This window comes from Cydia pomonella, chromosome 15 (genome assembly GCF_033807575.1).
Source record: "Cydia pomonella isolate Wapato2018A chromosome 15, ilCydPomo1, whole genome shotgun sequence".
Classification (NCBI taxonomy): domain Eukaryota; kingdom Metazoa; phylum Arthropoda; class Insecta; order Lepidoptera; family Tortricidae; genus Cydia; species Cydia pomonella.
This window is the reverse complement of record NC_084717.1, coordinates 17,136,122-17,152,534: the sequence shown is the minus strand read 5'-3', so window position 1 is coordinate 17,152,534 and position 16,413 is coordinate 17,136,122. Positions and strand designations below refer to the sequence as shown.

The 16,413-nt window shown below is 36.6% G+C and overlaps 1 protein-coding gene and 2 long non-coding RNA genes across 3 annotated transcripts in view; 2 read left to right on the top strand and 1 right to left on the bottom strand.

Moving 5' to 3' along the window:
* LOC133526022 (uncharacterized) overlaps positions 1 to 16,413 on the top strand; it is a 577,119-nt gene that overhangs the window by 79,737 nt on the left and 480,969 nt on the right. The window lies entirely within an intron of this gene.
* Positions 1 to 16,413, bottom strand: part of LOC133526024 (uncharacterized) — a 196,831-nt gene that overhangs the window by 135,743 nt on the left and 44,675 nt on the right. The gene's annotated exons all lie outside the window — the stretch shown is intronic.
* Positions 4,441 to 11,991, top strand: LOC133526019 (C-type lectin domain family 3 member A-like). The gene is made up of 6 exons (XM_061862493.1): positions 4,441 to 4,496; positions 5,766 to 5,818; positions 6,255 to 6,376; positions 7,422 to 7,554; positions 8,913 to 8,973; positions 11,530 to 11,991. Exons 1-6 carry the CDS (start codon positions 4,492 to 4,494, stop codon positions 11,639 to 11,641), a joined length of 486 nt encoding a protein of 161 aa, XP_061718477.1. The 5' UTR covers positions 4,441 to 4,491; the 3' UTR covers positions 11,642 to 11,991.

The following is a 16,413-nucleotide window of genomic DNA, read 5'->3' as shown; positions in this document are numbered from 1 at the left end:
CCACTGCTGGGCAAGTGGGCACAGGCCTCCTCTCATGCATGAGAGGGTTTGGGCAATAGTCCCCACGCTTGCCCAGAGCGGATTGGGGACTTCACATACACCTTTGAATTTCTTCGCAGAAGTATGCAGGTTTCCTCACGATGTTTTCCTTCACCGAAAAGCAACTGGTAAGTATCAATGATATTTCGTACATAAGCTCCGAAAAGTTAGAAACTAGGTTTGAACCCGAGGCCTCCGGATTGAAAGTCTAGCGTACTACTGCCACGCCACTAGTGCTCGACAAAAAGTACATTTTATAATTACTAAGTGTTTTAAAACGCTGATGATGTAATTAGCAAGCAGTCTTAAAGTAACCAAGTCCACTCTGTATCCAATAAATCAATCTGTTTGCAATTCATATTGAAACTCCTTTACATCGGAAACATACTGGCCACTTTAGACTACATACTGATTCCGTATTTGATTAGATTAATGACAACTACATTCTATTATGTGCTGTTTTCCTGCGATAATGCAATATTATTTTATGGTTATGTGAAATAGTTAACATAAATTATGAATCCCGGACCGAGTAGTGGAGAGCATACACAGCAGGAACTGGTATTTATAGAGAGCCAGAGAGGAGGTAAATCGCTATTACATGACGGCTATAGATACAATTTGAATAAAACTAATAAAGACAGCACTACACTATGGCGTTGCGTAAACCGTGCCGACTGTAGTGCATCTATAAAATTAGGCCCGCAGCGAAACAATGTGAGGACACCCCCAACTCCACATTCCTGCCGAAGAAACAAATTTAGAAATGAAGTAGATTTGATAATTGATTCCTGTAAAAAAGAAGTATGTAAGAATTATGCCCCCGTTAAACAGATTTTTGAAGAACAAATAACTAAATTGAATTTACATGAAAAGTCAAAAAGAAAAATAATAGAAATGGATATGTATGTGTCGAAAAAAGATACACTAAATAGAAAACGAAGAAAATTTCTAAATTTACAAAAAACCAACCCCCTAAATTTAAATGACGTCGAAGTACCTGAAATTTTGGCCACAGACTTTTTGGTATGGTGTGATGGAGACAATAATGACAAAATATTAGTATTTTGTACCAAAAAAAGTCAAAATACAATAAAAAACATTAAGGGCAAACAGTTTTTCGGAGACTCCACCTTCAAAAGAGTTCCCAAACCCTTCAAACAACTTTTCACGTTACAATTGGATATTGGAAGTAACGAAAACCATACGAATATTGTTCCAGTTGTCTATGCCCTCCTCCCTGACAAAACAAAAAGAACATATATCAGATTGTTTGAGGCACTTAAAAGAGAATTATCGCTTGACATAGACTTTTTCAAATGTGACTACGAAGTAGGCCAATACAAAGCGTTCAGAATGGTATTCCCTCAAGCTAAGTTGACTGGATGCTACTTCCATTTTAACAAAAATGTATGGGATAAGGGTGAAGAAATGAATCTCACATCAACAAAGGAAGGACGCCACGCTGTCAGATTGACCGCGAATTTACCATTGATTCCCACCGCTTGTATAGCCGACGCTTGGATTAATATTATACAAATAACACCTGATACGGACGAAATGCGGGATTTCCATTGGTATGTAAACAAGCAATGGCTTTCATTACCCATGATAAGCTGTGCCAAGGAAAGACATCGCACGACGAACAGTGTCGAAGCTTGGCATAGAAGATTGAATAGTCGAGTGGCCCGAAAGCCCACATTTGTTTATTTCTTGCAAAAAATACGCGAAGAATCCAAAATCCAAGACATTAAACTGTGTAAAAACATTTTCAACGTCAACAACAGAAAAAAGGTTGATATAAAATTCGACACTGAATATACTAAGCTGTTGACTGCGTTGGAGGAGGGTTTGATTACGCCATTTGACTTTCTGGAGAAGGTTACAGAAGTGAAAAAGTATTTAAAAATATACAAACGATAGGAACGGGATAGGTGATGCAAGAATATGAGAAATGCCACATTAGGAGCAAGAAAGTTTTTAGTTTAATAAGAAGCATTCTTTAGTTTAAAAAACGCATTTTCTCTTTGATAACAAGCATTTTAGTCCAATAGTTTAATTAAGAATAAAATGTTATTTTCACCTACAGCCTGGCGTATTATTCTTATTTACCTTACTACAGTCGCCATCAGTCGCAAATACTTCTGAGCAGCGTTAACCCATTCATTGCCGACGCTTCATATTTTTAATCATCACAGTGCCGCCTCCTTCCACGCGACGACGCGAATTCGCGTCCTCGGTATCACGTTTAGGCATAGACAGGACGCGAATTCGCGTCTTCGGCACTGAATGGGTTAACGCTGCAACCGGGCGACGATGTATATAATATATATTGACGAACACAAACACAGAAAACATCCATGACTCAGGTACAAATATCTGTGATACTTACACAAATATATACCCTCACCGGGATTCGAACCCGGGATCTCCGCTTAGCAGGCAGAGTCACTACCAACTAAGCTACGCAGGCCGTCAAAGTTATTTCTAAGTTTCAACTTACGCACTAAAAAAACACTTTTCATATTAAAATCAGTAGGTATTATTTATTATACACCGAGGCCCTGAGGAACCCAAAAGATTTTAACAGTGTACTTCAGATGATATTGATATTACTATTAATTAATGCCTTTATTGATAATAAATATGTACACTGTACAGCAAACTAACTACTTAAATCTAGAAATATTAACTAGCTTAAATCTAGAAAATTAAATAAAAACTTTAATTAATGTTATATCCAATTAAGTATTTTAACAAAATATTGTTTAGAACCAAACTAATTAATAAAGCTAAGCATGTCCATGTGAACAAATCATTAGATGAATGAAAGAAAGACAATACTATCCCTAGGCGAGAAACACGTCCCAATAAGCGGTTTCTGTAGCCTGTGGACGCCTGTGACGTCAGAAACACAATTTAGACAAAATGCATTGTAGACTACTTGCATTAAAGACGAATAGCGTTTTAGACAAGTTGCGTCTTAGACGAGAGGTATTTTTAGACCAGTTGCTTCTTAGGCGAAAAGCATTTTAGACCAGTTGCCATGGGCGTTTTAGACAAATTGGTTTTTAGACCACCTGTTTTTTAGACCAGATGCAATATAGACGAGCTGCTTTTTAGACCAGATGCTACATAGACCAGCTGCTTTTTAGACGAAACGATACTAACCCTTGAAAGTAACCTCATTCGTACATTAGTTAACCTACACAATCATAATTTATGTCATGGACACTTCAAAACTAGTGGAAATGAACGATTCTCTTTCGTAGGCAACTGTACCCGCATCGCAAGAGTAAAAAAACGAACCAGAGTTACTTTTATAGCATTGTAAGAAAAAAAGTTAGAATGCAAGAAGAACTTTTAGTTACATTTTGCAATATTTTCTTTTTACATGACTTTTAAAATTTTTGATCAAAAATTAAAACTTTAACCTACACTAGACTAGGGTCGGCAACGCGCGTGTAACACCTCTGGATTTGCAGGCGTCCATAGGCTACGGTGTCTACTCACAATCAAGCGGGCCGTATGATTGAATGCCATCGCTGTGGTATAAACAAACTACAATCGTTTTATTGAAATAAAATGTAAAATCAAAATATTCGCCCTTGGTTTTAATACACAAATACAAATATTAATTTACCTTAACCTAATGTTAAATGTATGGGAGTTATAAGAAGTACCCAAGTAGCGTGAGTAGTTAGGAAAAGTTAATCGCGGTCAGTTTTGTGACGACAATTAAGCATGAAATCTTTATGAGAATCAACTTTTTACATTGTAATATCGCTTATAGTTTATGAAATGAACAATAGTATGAGCACCGCTAACTGGCGCAGTCGCGTGCGACAGATTTCACCTACAATGGCACCCGCGTGCGCATGCTGGCTCCGTGCACCCGCACCAGCGGACGCCCTAAAAATCTTTGTCAACGTATTTTTGGGCCACTCTGTATGTACAGAATACCCACGGTCTTTACTCTTTAGTACCCGCATGCCTATATTAAAGTGAATTAGTTCTTAGACTGTTATTAAGAGGAAAGGGGACGGCCGCTTCTCCATTAAAACGCAGTCACCATTTTTCTTTCTGGATATTGACATCAAGGAAAATATTTTCTACATAAATTGATATACATTAACCACAACTAGGGGCATAGTTGTGGTTGATATACAAGAAATTGTGTCAAAATATTTTCAATAATTTTAATATCCAGACCAGAGAGTCAAATGCGGACTCGGTTTATATGAAAAGGCGATTTCACACAGGTCCTCCACTTTCGTCTTAATAGTAATTGTTGGTTAATATGATTATTTTTAGTAAATGCAGCATACATCACGGTTCTATGAAACTGTTACTCTGGCTTGTCACTTTACTCCAGTACCCGCATGCCTATATTAAAACGAATCAGTGTTTATCGACTCATTTCTTGTCGTGCCGCGATACGAAACTGTCGATATGAGGTGAGTTTATCTTTTATACTTGACCGCTTTGACGAGGAAAATACTATATGAGAACTTTATTATATAAACACTGGTATGTATGGCATACTGGTGTGTATAAACAAACTACGTAATTGCATTATCAATATTGTCGCTTCGATAATATGTAGGTATTGATATATTGAACATATTTATAATTATTCCCTAGATACGTTTCCCTACTTTGCGTCTGGCAGCTTCATAGCTTCATAGGCAGGGTCACTACCCACTAGGCTAGACCGGTCGTCAACGTCATCGTTCTTCATCATGTTTTATGGACATATAGTTCCAATTTCAAAAAACCCTTTTGCTCGAGTTATCGGGTTTGACCACCCACCCCTCGATATGAATACAGAAGAACACCCTTAAGACAATTTCCCGTATAATATACAATTGTATTTACTGGCCCCTGCAACTTGTTTTCATTTTTTTTTTTTGTAATTGAGTACGATTTTCCTAATATACCCCGTTTTTTTTACATTCGATATTTATATCACCTCAAAAGTAGTGGTACCCTAATTAACCTTTTCTTCCAAAATGATAATGAATGATATCTAATATTGCGGTACAATAATACTAATACTTTTAAGTTTATTATAAGTTTATAATCTGAATAAATAACGGACTATTTGAAGCGTTTTTAAAGTAATCCCTTCAGCCTAAGATTAAATTTACTTTGCTCTGGGCATATACCTAATAATCTCATACTTAGTGTAGTGATTTAATTATAGTAAAATAAATTTTGAGCTATAATTAAAAATAGGTAGGCCCCACTCTACTCACACTTTCTTAATGCGAATTATAATTTCCGTTGTAAATATTATAATCCCTCTTTTTTTTGGGTTCCGTACCTCAATAGAAAAATAATGACCCTTTATCTCCGGAACGCGTGGAGGTATCGAGTTGAAATGAAATGAAAGCCTCAGGTCTACAGTCCTTTGAAGGTCTAATACAAACCAAACTTCTAAGTGAACGTAAAAAAAGATGCCGTTTATACCGCAAAAAAATTTAGGTATATATATTTCGACACTCTCCAGGGAATCAAAATTTAAATGGTAGGTACACTTACTTTCTGTTGACCCAGAACTATGGAATTTGGCAAATAATATCGTTTTATAATACAAGTACAGCGAAATATCTGAAAACTATTTTTAATAAATATGAAGGCTTTATTTCTATGTTACCGACTTGATTTATTGATCCAATGTCGAAATAAATATTTACATGATTAATTTGTATGTCTATTTCCAGGTATCTACTGGGTGTGTTGTTACTGGCGTCGTCTGTGCTGTGTGAACGTAATGGTAATGTTAATTAACAATGCGAAGAGATATGCAACACGTTGACAGTGAATTTTAGGATATTAGCCAAAAGATTTATTTATTTGTATTAGGACATTTCTTTCATAATTTTGGAATTTGAAGACAAACGGGAAGAGAATACGGGAACTTGAAACAAAAATCTTTGAATTATGACTTCAAAGTATTCAAGTTCCACCTCTTATAACTTTCGCATAAATACTCACAAGTAATATAATATATAACAATCAGTAAAATGAGGTCTTAAAGTAAAAATCACAAACTAAACTTAAAAATAAACTCATCATTAGAAAATTTGCCCTAAACCGCTGTCTATTGGCAGCGTGCCACGTTGTATGGCAATGCCCATCCGCTATGCTAGATATGACCCAGCTCTCTAGTCATGCGTCAATTCCACTAACAACTATCGTTTATATTTCAGACTATGTAGAAAACTCGAAGTTAGGAAGGAGCTACAAGTTGATGTACAACGCAGCGATATGGCAGGATGCGAAGCAGACTTGCTTGAATAATGGCGGCAAGTTAGCGGTGCCCAAATCCCAGGTAGACTTAAGGGGTCCACAGGCCTATATCATCCGGCGAACTGGTAATCAGTGGGCTTCTTTAGACCAAGAAAAGTTGATAGCGATTTTGATACCCTAGACTGTGAAGGTGTTTTTTAAACGTCATAATTTGATAGAAATTTGACGTTTAAAATAACCCTCTGGCTAGCATCTAATTCTAGCAACGTTTTCGAAATTTCTAGAAACGTTCATGAGAAAATTGTCATGCAAGTTTCCACTTAGATTTCCAGTTCCCGTTCGGATGAAAGATTATTCAATATTCTTAAGTTGACGACTGTTTTATTGAACATTTACATCACTCATTGGTGTTTATTTCAAGTGTCTTAGAAATCGAAACTAACTGTAAGAAGGTTTGGAAATAAACGTGGAGAAAAAAATACAAAAAAAATTCGCGCCTTTATTTCCGCAAAGTATGTGTAATGTGTGAATTGCGTAACCGTCTATTTGGAACGTCTAACAATAGCATCTGAACTATCTGACTAAGTATCAAACAGGAGGCGATGACAAAAATTTTTTTTACGTGTTTTGTGGCTGCCATTCCTCAATCCATCAAGGGAGCGGCAGCTGACGTCCACGAGGGTTCATAAATTACCGTTAACCACTATACGAGTTTTCACCCAGGAGGCGATTGGCCATGGAAATCTGTTCCTGGCTCGCGGTCTATTTTATATTTAAGTGTTACATGTCATGATAATAGTAATGATCAAATTGAAATATATATCAACATACTACAATATAATAATTTTAAATTAAATATCAAATAAGCAGCCTGAGGCGTGTATACTTAAGGAAAGGACTAGAAATATTTGCACGCTTCTGGTAGGTTTTCGTAGCTCAGTTAGTTAAAAGCGATTAGATCGGTGTTCCAAAAGGTCGCAGGTTTGAGTCCTGCCGAAAGCGCTATATTTCGTCATTTTTCCTTTAATATAAAATATTGGAAATATCAAATATTGGAGCAACGTAGGCATATTTTACGATACCTTCCTGAGTAAAAAGTTGGATCAAGTGGATCAACTCAATTTCAGGATGAGTTCAACGTGATCCAAGGTCTGATCCGGAAGATGCACTATCCCAGCATCATCGGTTGGACCGGCAGCAGACTACTGGCGTGGGTCGGCATCAGCAGTGTCGACGAGCCATCGTGGAGGAATGTGGACGGTGAGTCTAAGGAGACAAGAGTAGGTATGCCGTAGATTATCGCTTCATGGAACAGGCCAATCAAATTTGATTTGTTCAAGGGATTAATTTCCTGCAAGCCGGAAATCGTTTTATTATCTTCATTTTGTCCTAAATGCGTGTGATCCGAGTTTGTGCAATCCCAGGAGGTGTGCATACATTTTCGCTCTTTCTCAGGTTTATGGTTGTAGCTCGACCAACCGACGAGACGGCAAAATGTCATTCACTTCAATATTAAAGAGGGTCAAATTCTGCGTCGATTGAGCATCTAAAGCTTTAAATTAGGTTCAGTGCAAGAGGTACAGCTGAAATAAAAACTTAGAAATCGGTAAAATTTACATGACATTGATAAAATATGAAAAAAACATGATAGAAATCAAAGCAGAAAATGTTTCTGTTGCTTTGAACCCACTAAGGATAATTTTGCGATTAAATGAGAAAGTTTCCCGGTTTATAAGTTTTGATATTGTCAGTACCATTGAACCGAATTTAAAGTTTTAAATGCTTGTTTGGCGCAGAATTTAACTCTCTATAATATGGAATGAAATGGTATTTTCCGTCGGACGTACCGTTTTAGAGTTACAAGCAAGAAGCTGAATAATTTTCATATTACGGTTGATATATTCGCTGTCAACATCGGGTAAGTCTCAGTTGGTAGAACGGCGGGCTGGTATCACGCAGCTGCGAATTCGAGTCTCGCCCAAGACAGTTCTGATATCGTTTAAAGACATTTTTGCTTAATACAACATTTATCATTCGCTTTGTTTACTGAGCGGTCAACCTTTGACTGGACTCCGATAAATATAATTTTCTCTAGCCAATACAAGGTCGACAGAAGGGGTGACATTAAAAGGTTACGTTTTGGTATGTAGAAACTCTACTGGCCGTTACTCTGTAATAAAACACTTGATGTCTTGATAGATATATAAACATTCATCTCCACAAAATACATGGTAATTACAAGGAGATACTTATTAAAAATTGGCATGCAGCTTAAATTAAAAGATGAACTAACGATTTGAACAAAGAAATAAAAACATAAAAGGACATAACCATGTGTCGTGGCAGAGAATTGGCGCTGGCTCAGCATGATGATGCGGCAAGCCACATCGCTGATATTCTGCCAGGACCTGACATAAAAGTTTGTGCAACGCTTTATGACGTACCTTATGTACAAGTTCAAGTAGTATTTGTGACACACTATGACCATAAATTATTCAGTATCAATTTGAAATGTTTTCCCGAAGTTAGATTTTGCTATGTTTGTGTTATGAATTAAATTTTTAGCACTCTTAATTTTACTTGCTTAGAAATTCATCACAATTAATTATCATTTGCAGGAGAAGATATAGAAATTACCGGTTTTTCGACGTGGGCCAAAGGGAACGGGGAGAAAAGCAGGTAAGCTAAATAGTTTTTTTAATATTGTTACTAATGTATTATTTAATCGAAACTGTTCTCTGTTTGGTCCCATACCCAACCGGCTGGTAGAGAATTTCGTTTGGCTTAAGTTTTATATTTGTATATTATTCTAGTTTAAATAAATAAATAAACAAAACGGGAAAAATTACTTTGATAGTTTTAAATTGTATGACGACCAGTCTGGCCTAGTGGGTAGTGACCCTGCCTATGAAGCCGATGGTCCCGGGTTCAAATCCTGGTAAGGGCATTTATTTGTGTGATGAGCACGGATATTTGTTCCTGAGTCTTGGGTGTTTTCTATGTATTTAAGTATTTATACATATTTATATATTATACATATCGTTGTCTGAGTACTCACAACACAAGCCTTCTTGAGCTTACTGTGGGGCTTAGTCAATTTGTGTAATAATGTCTTATAATATTATTTATAAAAAAAATTGGTCACAACATTAGAATAATTCTTTATTTAGGTACTCGAATTTTTCTCGTGACCAGTTAGATTACCTTAGACCTCCATGAGCTCGGCGTTGGCGAAAGCTGGCGTGAATTCGCTCATAACCGAGCAAAATAGCGGATGGTTCTGTTGGAGGCCAAGACTCATTTTGGGTCATCGCGCCAGCCAAGTAAGTAAGTAAGTATAAATCTTGCGTGAAAAAATATTGAAAAAATATTGTAGCTGCAAAAACATACCTGAATATCAAAGCCACATTTCAAAGTATCGTTTGTGGCATTACATTTGTAGGTGTATTCCCTTTTGTCCGCCTGGCACACATGGGAATAGGTAGGCGCATATAAATAATTCCCTGCCTCATGTATGGGACAATGAAATAAAACCATTTATAGACCTACTGAATCTATTGATGATATTGGTAGTCAGTGAGTAAATATGAATATAAAAGAACGATTTTTTAAAATTAAGATGATTAATTTGTTTTGTCTTGCTTTATCTGACCCGGACGTATTTAATTAACGACAACGAGGGGGGGCGGGTTTAGGGTCGGCAACGGGCATGTAACTCCTCTGGAGTTGCAGGCGTACATAAGCTACGGAGACTGCTTACCATCAGGCGGGCCGTATGCTTGTTTGCCACCGACGTAGTATAAAAAAAATAAATAATCTTGTTCGTATATTTTACTTAAGGGGACCACTGATTAGCAGTTCACCGGACCGGGGATCGGAAACCGGTATTTTTTCTATGGGAACGAAAACGGTATTTTTTTTGTTCTTTGTTAATTATTTCATTCCTAATAAAACGAAGTCTTTATCTAAAAGCACAAATGTGTCCTACATTTGGAGTAATAAATAAACCGAAATATATGGTTATTTCGAAGTTTTTCCAAAATACCAGTACCGATACCTGCGCCGGACGATATCGGTCTTTGCAAAAGTTGACAATCGCTAATAACTGATAGGCCGATATCGTGCGGCGAACTGTTAATCAGAGGGCCCCTTTATAATCAGGGTTCAAAACTTTAGTGCCGATGATGTCACAACACGCATAGGCTGCTTTCAATTACATATATCTAAACCGGGCCTTACGGGTAATAAGAATGGGGCCAATACAGCGGTGTCACGCATACGAATTCGAGTCAATCGTGCAGTCTAACGCCACAACGCGATTGGCCGCATCACGCGCGCGATTGGTAGCAACTAGTTGCGTTAGACTGCACGATTGGCTCGAATTCGTGAGTGACACCGTTGAACTAGCCCATTCTTAGTGTCCATAAGGCCCGTCCTTTTCTTATAGTGTTTTCATAAACAATTGACACTTATCAACCTCATTGATTAAACGACATTGCCACATGAAATGGCAGTACATAACGTCTTTGACTGACATTGTCATTCAGATTAACAATAAATTGACGGTGTCATTGTTTAGTTGTTATTATATGTAGTATTTGTTTTTACTAACGTAAAAATGTAAAAGGTCGCTGTAAAATGTCATCTTATTTATTTATTTAATCTTTATTGCACAATACATGAAGGTACAAATGGCGGACTTAATGCCTTAAGGCATTTTCTACCGACTGGTAATCTTTCTGGTTTAACCCATTGGTTGACTAACCAATGGGTTAAACCAGAAAGATTAAGTAGGTTATCTTCCCGGTAACTTTCGTCTCCGGTAGCTTTCATCTCCGGTAACTTTCGTCTCCGGTGTCTTTCTTTATTCGGTAAGTTTAATATTTCAAAAAACTTATTTTATTTACCACATCAGTGTGTAAAATGACTTTAAGAGGGAAGTATGCCACATGATCGTCCATACAAAAAGAGAAAACGTTTTTCCACTCCTTAATATTTTCCATTCTCCATGTTTTTAGTATGTTATTGACACAATAAAAAACGCGGTTTGTAGGTTTTCTTTTTCTCAAAATTTGCAATACAATAAAAAAAAATCTAAACCTTAATAAACCTAGAATATTATAGATTCGAGCTATTCTTCCCTCTTAAATGACGTCATCCGCATAAAGTTCGAGCCTTGATTCGTATAAATTTAAAAATATTTGTGCTTAAAGATTGGATGGCGCTATGTTACAGCAACCCGAAAGAGCCTCATTGTGCTGTCATGGACGCCGCCAACCCCGGCCTACGAAGCTACTGGTGCCACTACAAACAACCCTTCGTGTGCGAGTTTCATCTCAACCCCTAATAAAGCCAAATACAATACGAGTACGAGTATACAATTATGAAGGTTACGCGTGATGGGGCTGAATTCTATTTTCAAATTATATCATAGAGAAAAAAGAAGTAAGCAAAGAGTGCTCCATACATCAGTTTTGGTACCAAAATGCTTTTTATTTTCGTTGTCGACATCTACCATCGAGTAGCGGAATTATCAGTAGTAAAATAAACATATGTCAATATCATGCCACAAAAAAACTATTATAAATTACAAAAAGTAAACATTAGAAATGTCAATGTCAATATTTTGAATCCTACTTATATTATGTAAACGTTAGGTGAAGTTGAATAAATTGATATTATGATAGTTTTTTGAAACACTCTATTGAATAAATAACTTGGCCTAAAACTCACCTAAAATCCGTTTTCTGCGTGTAGTGCTAGTTTATGATAAGTAAGTAGATGTAAGTAATTTATTATGATCGTTGTGGAGTAAAATAAAAAATGGTATTTCAACAGAATATTTAATTAAAAATATGTACATTCTTCCACGTTAACGATAAATTAAGCATTATATTAAGCAAGTTCTAAGAAATCTTAGTACCTAAAACAATTTTAAAACCAAACGCCTTAAGTAAACCTCGTCGACTAGGTACACTAATTTAAAAACTCTTTGGTAAGGCAACTCATTCATTCCCTGAGGTAGTTTAATGTAGACATTAAAATTCTGCACAAAAATGCTGAGGTTTCCAAGGGCAAAGCATTCCAACTTTGAAATTAATAAAATACTGTCAACTTTGAGCGTAGTAAGTTTTTCAATTTCGCATTTTTTGCAACATCGTGGCTGGGAGGACGATTCGAAGTTAAGGCTGAGTTACAAGGGTGTTATCTCATAGGTGGTTCAAGCGGAGGCATAGATACCTTTATACCATGGATAAATTTATAGGTAATCATTTCTAGTATATATAAGTCGTTTTATTTGAAATGAAATATCAATTTCAAACAGTGTGATCAAATGCCGCAATGACAGTCGTGGCATGCGGTTCCAGAACATTTCATAGAGAACTTATAATATGTGTGTGGATAAAGCAGTGTACAGATGTAGGGAATAATCCTTTACCATCGTATTTTCACCAAGTACAAAAAGTATTGAGGTAGCATGACAAATACGAACGTTTCCGAGAAAATACGAAGGATTATTCACTACATCTTTTTCAGTAATGTAGGTATGTAGCTGTCTGTACATAAATTAGGCATTAAACACTCGTGTATTTTAATGTCCTTCATTATGTAGCAGTCACATTAAACTACCATTAAATTTTAAAACCGGCATAATTGTTACATAATTATTTCCAACATTGTAGGTCAAACATGTGGTCCCCTTTAACCGCGCTGCATATTTCCCGCGGGTACCTCGGTAAACACTGCTCGGCGTGTGGTTTCTGTAGTCTGGCATAGGCTACTAGAGTGAGCAAATTGTGTACGGAAAAATAAGTATTCTAAACTGAGAGGGGGCTCAAATTTCAGTTTTATATTAAATTTTGACACGCTTTAATCGAAGGAAAATGCCATGAAATAATTAACTCAGAAACTAGACTATATTTGCGAAGGCAAACTATGTCTGTATCTTTAGGTATTTAAAAAAAGGTAAACAAACAATTTGTACATTTTCGGGTAGTTTTAACATTTATTGGCTAACCAACCAAATACAAAACCGCCTGGATCTGTCACTGAACGACCTGACTGACATGTTGATCGCTTCAGCATAATATATTTTTCTGCTTATTAAGTTTCGCTTTAAAACAAAATTTGTATTGATAGTTTTGAAAAAAAAATGTTTTTCTCATTGTGTTCAATAACATACTAAAAAATCATAGAGAATGAAAAATATTTAGAAGTGGAAAACCGTTTTCTCTTTTTGCATAGAAGATCACGTGGTATAATTCCCTCTTAAGACTATATTTTTAGTGCGCTGTGTACTCAACCTCAGTAAAATATAATAGAATATTTTTTATTCGTAAACACAAACCAGGAAGACACAGAAAGTATTGCGATAAGTAGATTAGTAGCACAACGTATCAGTATTGCGATACAACGAGGAAATGCCGCCAGCATCCTTCGTACAATGCCTCAAGGGCTTATTTTAGATATAAGCTAGTTGTTGTAATCATCTGTATATATCCATTATGTATATTGTTATTGTAAATAAAGATTTTAATATGTAAAAAAAAATATTAGTATTTTTCATATTTACTTTTTTAAAGCTTATAACGCTTCTCGCGAGGTCTACGGCTCACAGAGCCACTGATGGTTATAATAATAAATAAAATAAAAAGCATTTATTTCGGACAAGATCCATATACCTATACAAAAACACAAAACAACAAACAATCAAAATATTTCCATATAAATTACATAAAATAAAATAAAAATATTAATCAAATTAAATTAAAAATACGGATAAAATTAAATTAACATTATTCATTACATTAAATCAAAATTATCCATTAAATTACATTAAAATTATCAATTAAATTAAATTGAAATTATTTATTAAATTATATTAAGCTAATTACTTGTCGTAGTGGGCATGTGGCGCGTGAGATTTCGCCCAGTGGCCAAATATCGGGCTGTCATGGGCCCCTGCGACCGCGCTCAAGAGCCTGTTGGGGCTACCACGAACACGACGCATCAGGGACGCGACGCGTTTGCGCATAATGGCATGAAAATCGTCCGTGTATGCCTCCGCGAACATCCCCGACGCACTGCAGTACCGTGGCAGCCCCATCAGCATCCTGAACGCGTTATTGTAGAGGACGCGCAGCGCACTATAGGCTTTTTTCGTGTAGTTGATCCACAGGCTGCAAGTGTAAAAAGTTTGGCAATACGATCGGACCAAGGTTATTTTAACACTTGTTGTGCATTTTGCAAACCTGCGGATCAACATGTTGCCTCTCACTGATAGAGCCCTGCGCTCCCTCTCAACGTCCATGTCATCATTTTGAGACGCAGTGACCCAATGCCCCAGGTACTTAAACTGTGTTACTAATTTCAACTGAACGCCTCCTAACATGACTGGTGGAACTATGCTGTATGTTTTAGTGCCGGCTTTGAAAATTAGTAACTCAGTCTTACTAGAATTGTACCTGAGGCCGTGTACCTCCGCTTATCTTTCACATATGGCCAGTAAATTATTATTTAAGTGTGCAAACCGAAGGGCTAAGCAGCACCATATCATCAGCGTAGTTGATGTTATTGAAGCACTGTCCTCCGGCTAAACAGCCCGCTTGAGTGCCGCCGAGCTCTTGAATCAGGTGATCCATATATAGGCAGAACAGCCTTGGCGAAGTTAGGCCTCCCTGTCTCACACCGCACTGCAATTTGTAGGAGTCAGACAGCGAACTCGCCCATCTTATCCTGTTACTCTGGTTACTGACTGTACCAATATTTAAACAGCTCAACCAGCTCTCCAGGTACCGCCGCTTGGTTTAGCTTCTTCCATAAGAGATTGTAGGACACCAGGTCGAATGCCTTAGATAAGTCCAAGAAGCATGCATAGACCGGTGTTCTACGATCTGTGTATAAAAGTAACAGAAAATTGTGTGAACTGACAAAAGACAATCCAAAATGTATACAAGAAATCTAACTATTACATGTTACTCGTAGTTTAGATTTCGAACACATATTCGGTTCAAACTGAGAACTATTCCTCGCCCGAAACTTTGGCATTAGCGAAGTAATAAATCAAACTCAACTGCCTTAAACTATCACGATATGTCGCATGAGGTTTCGATATCTATTTGACATGCGGAAATATATAGGTATGGCTGTGATATTGCTGGTACAGTCAAGATATTATCGATACGAACATAGTGGCAAAAATACGTATACAGGACCTTATTGCCTATATATTACGGTAGTGTGTACATATTTTGTCACTTTGTCCGTGTCGCTATTTAATACCTTGACTGTACTAAGTACTGTTCGCGGTATTTTTTATCCTGTCTCATATAAATCGAATAAAGAAGAATTAGGTTAAAAACCACAGGTTAGGACATAGGATAGTTCTTATCCCGGAAATCATCCCTTCAGGGTGAAAATTATCTGACTTCCACCCGGAAAGTGACATAATTGATGCATCGCATGATAATAGATGTGAAATTCAATGATTGCTTCTACACTTTCTCAAGGCGTTATAATTGTCTAAAATTTTTAATTTAATCGTGTTCGTGTCGTTGGCGCTTGTTGCGTATGCAGCTGTAATGTTCCTATTATTATTTATCAATTTGTTCACTCTATGTTATTTTATGTCTTTCTTCTCGTTGCCTGTAGTTAACAGGCATTCAGTTCGTGATGGTCTCATCGGAAGATCAGCGCTGGAAGCCACCAGCAACATGCTGAAATGAGGCCATTTCGTGGTACTTTATACTTTCTTTGTTTTTGTTATATTATGTAATTTGTCTTGTTTGTGTTTACGAATAAAATCATTCTATTCTATTCTATTCATATATGGAAGCTTGTATAGGGAAAAGTAGGTTGAATAGTAAAAACTAGTCCAAATTATTAATTCCATGCAGACGAAGCCGCGGGTAAAGGGTAGTTATATAATGGTAATGGCATTATTAATGACAGTGCAGAGAAACGGGATATAATTAAACAATATAGAGGCATTATATCCCAGCTGTTGAACGCGGATAGCAAACTCGCTCTTAAAGTTTTACGTAAACTAGTTTGTTTAATTATAATATATACCTACTTATTTAATACCATGGAAATCATAACAACATTTATACACAGTTG

Excerpts from the sequence above, each read along its gene's own strand:
- LOC133526019 (XM_061862493.1), top strand. Across the intron at positions 7,555-8,912 it reads ATCGTGGAGGAATGTGGACG|GAGAAGATATAGAAATTACC; the intron begins GTGAGTCTAAGG and ends TATCATTTGCAG. Across the intron at positions 8,974-11,529 it reads GGGAACGGGGAGAAAAGCAG|CAACCCGAAAGAGCCTCATT; the intron begins GTAAGCTAAATA and ends GCTATGTTACAG.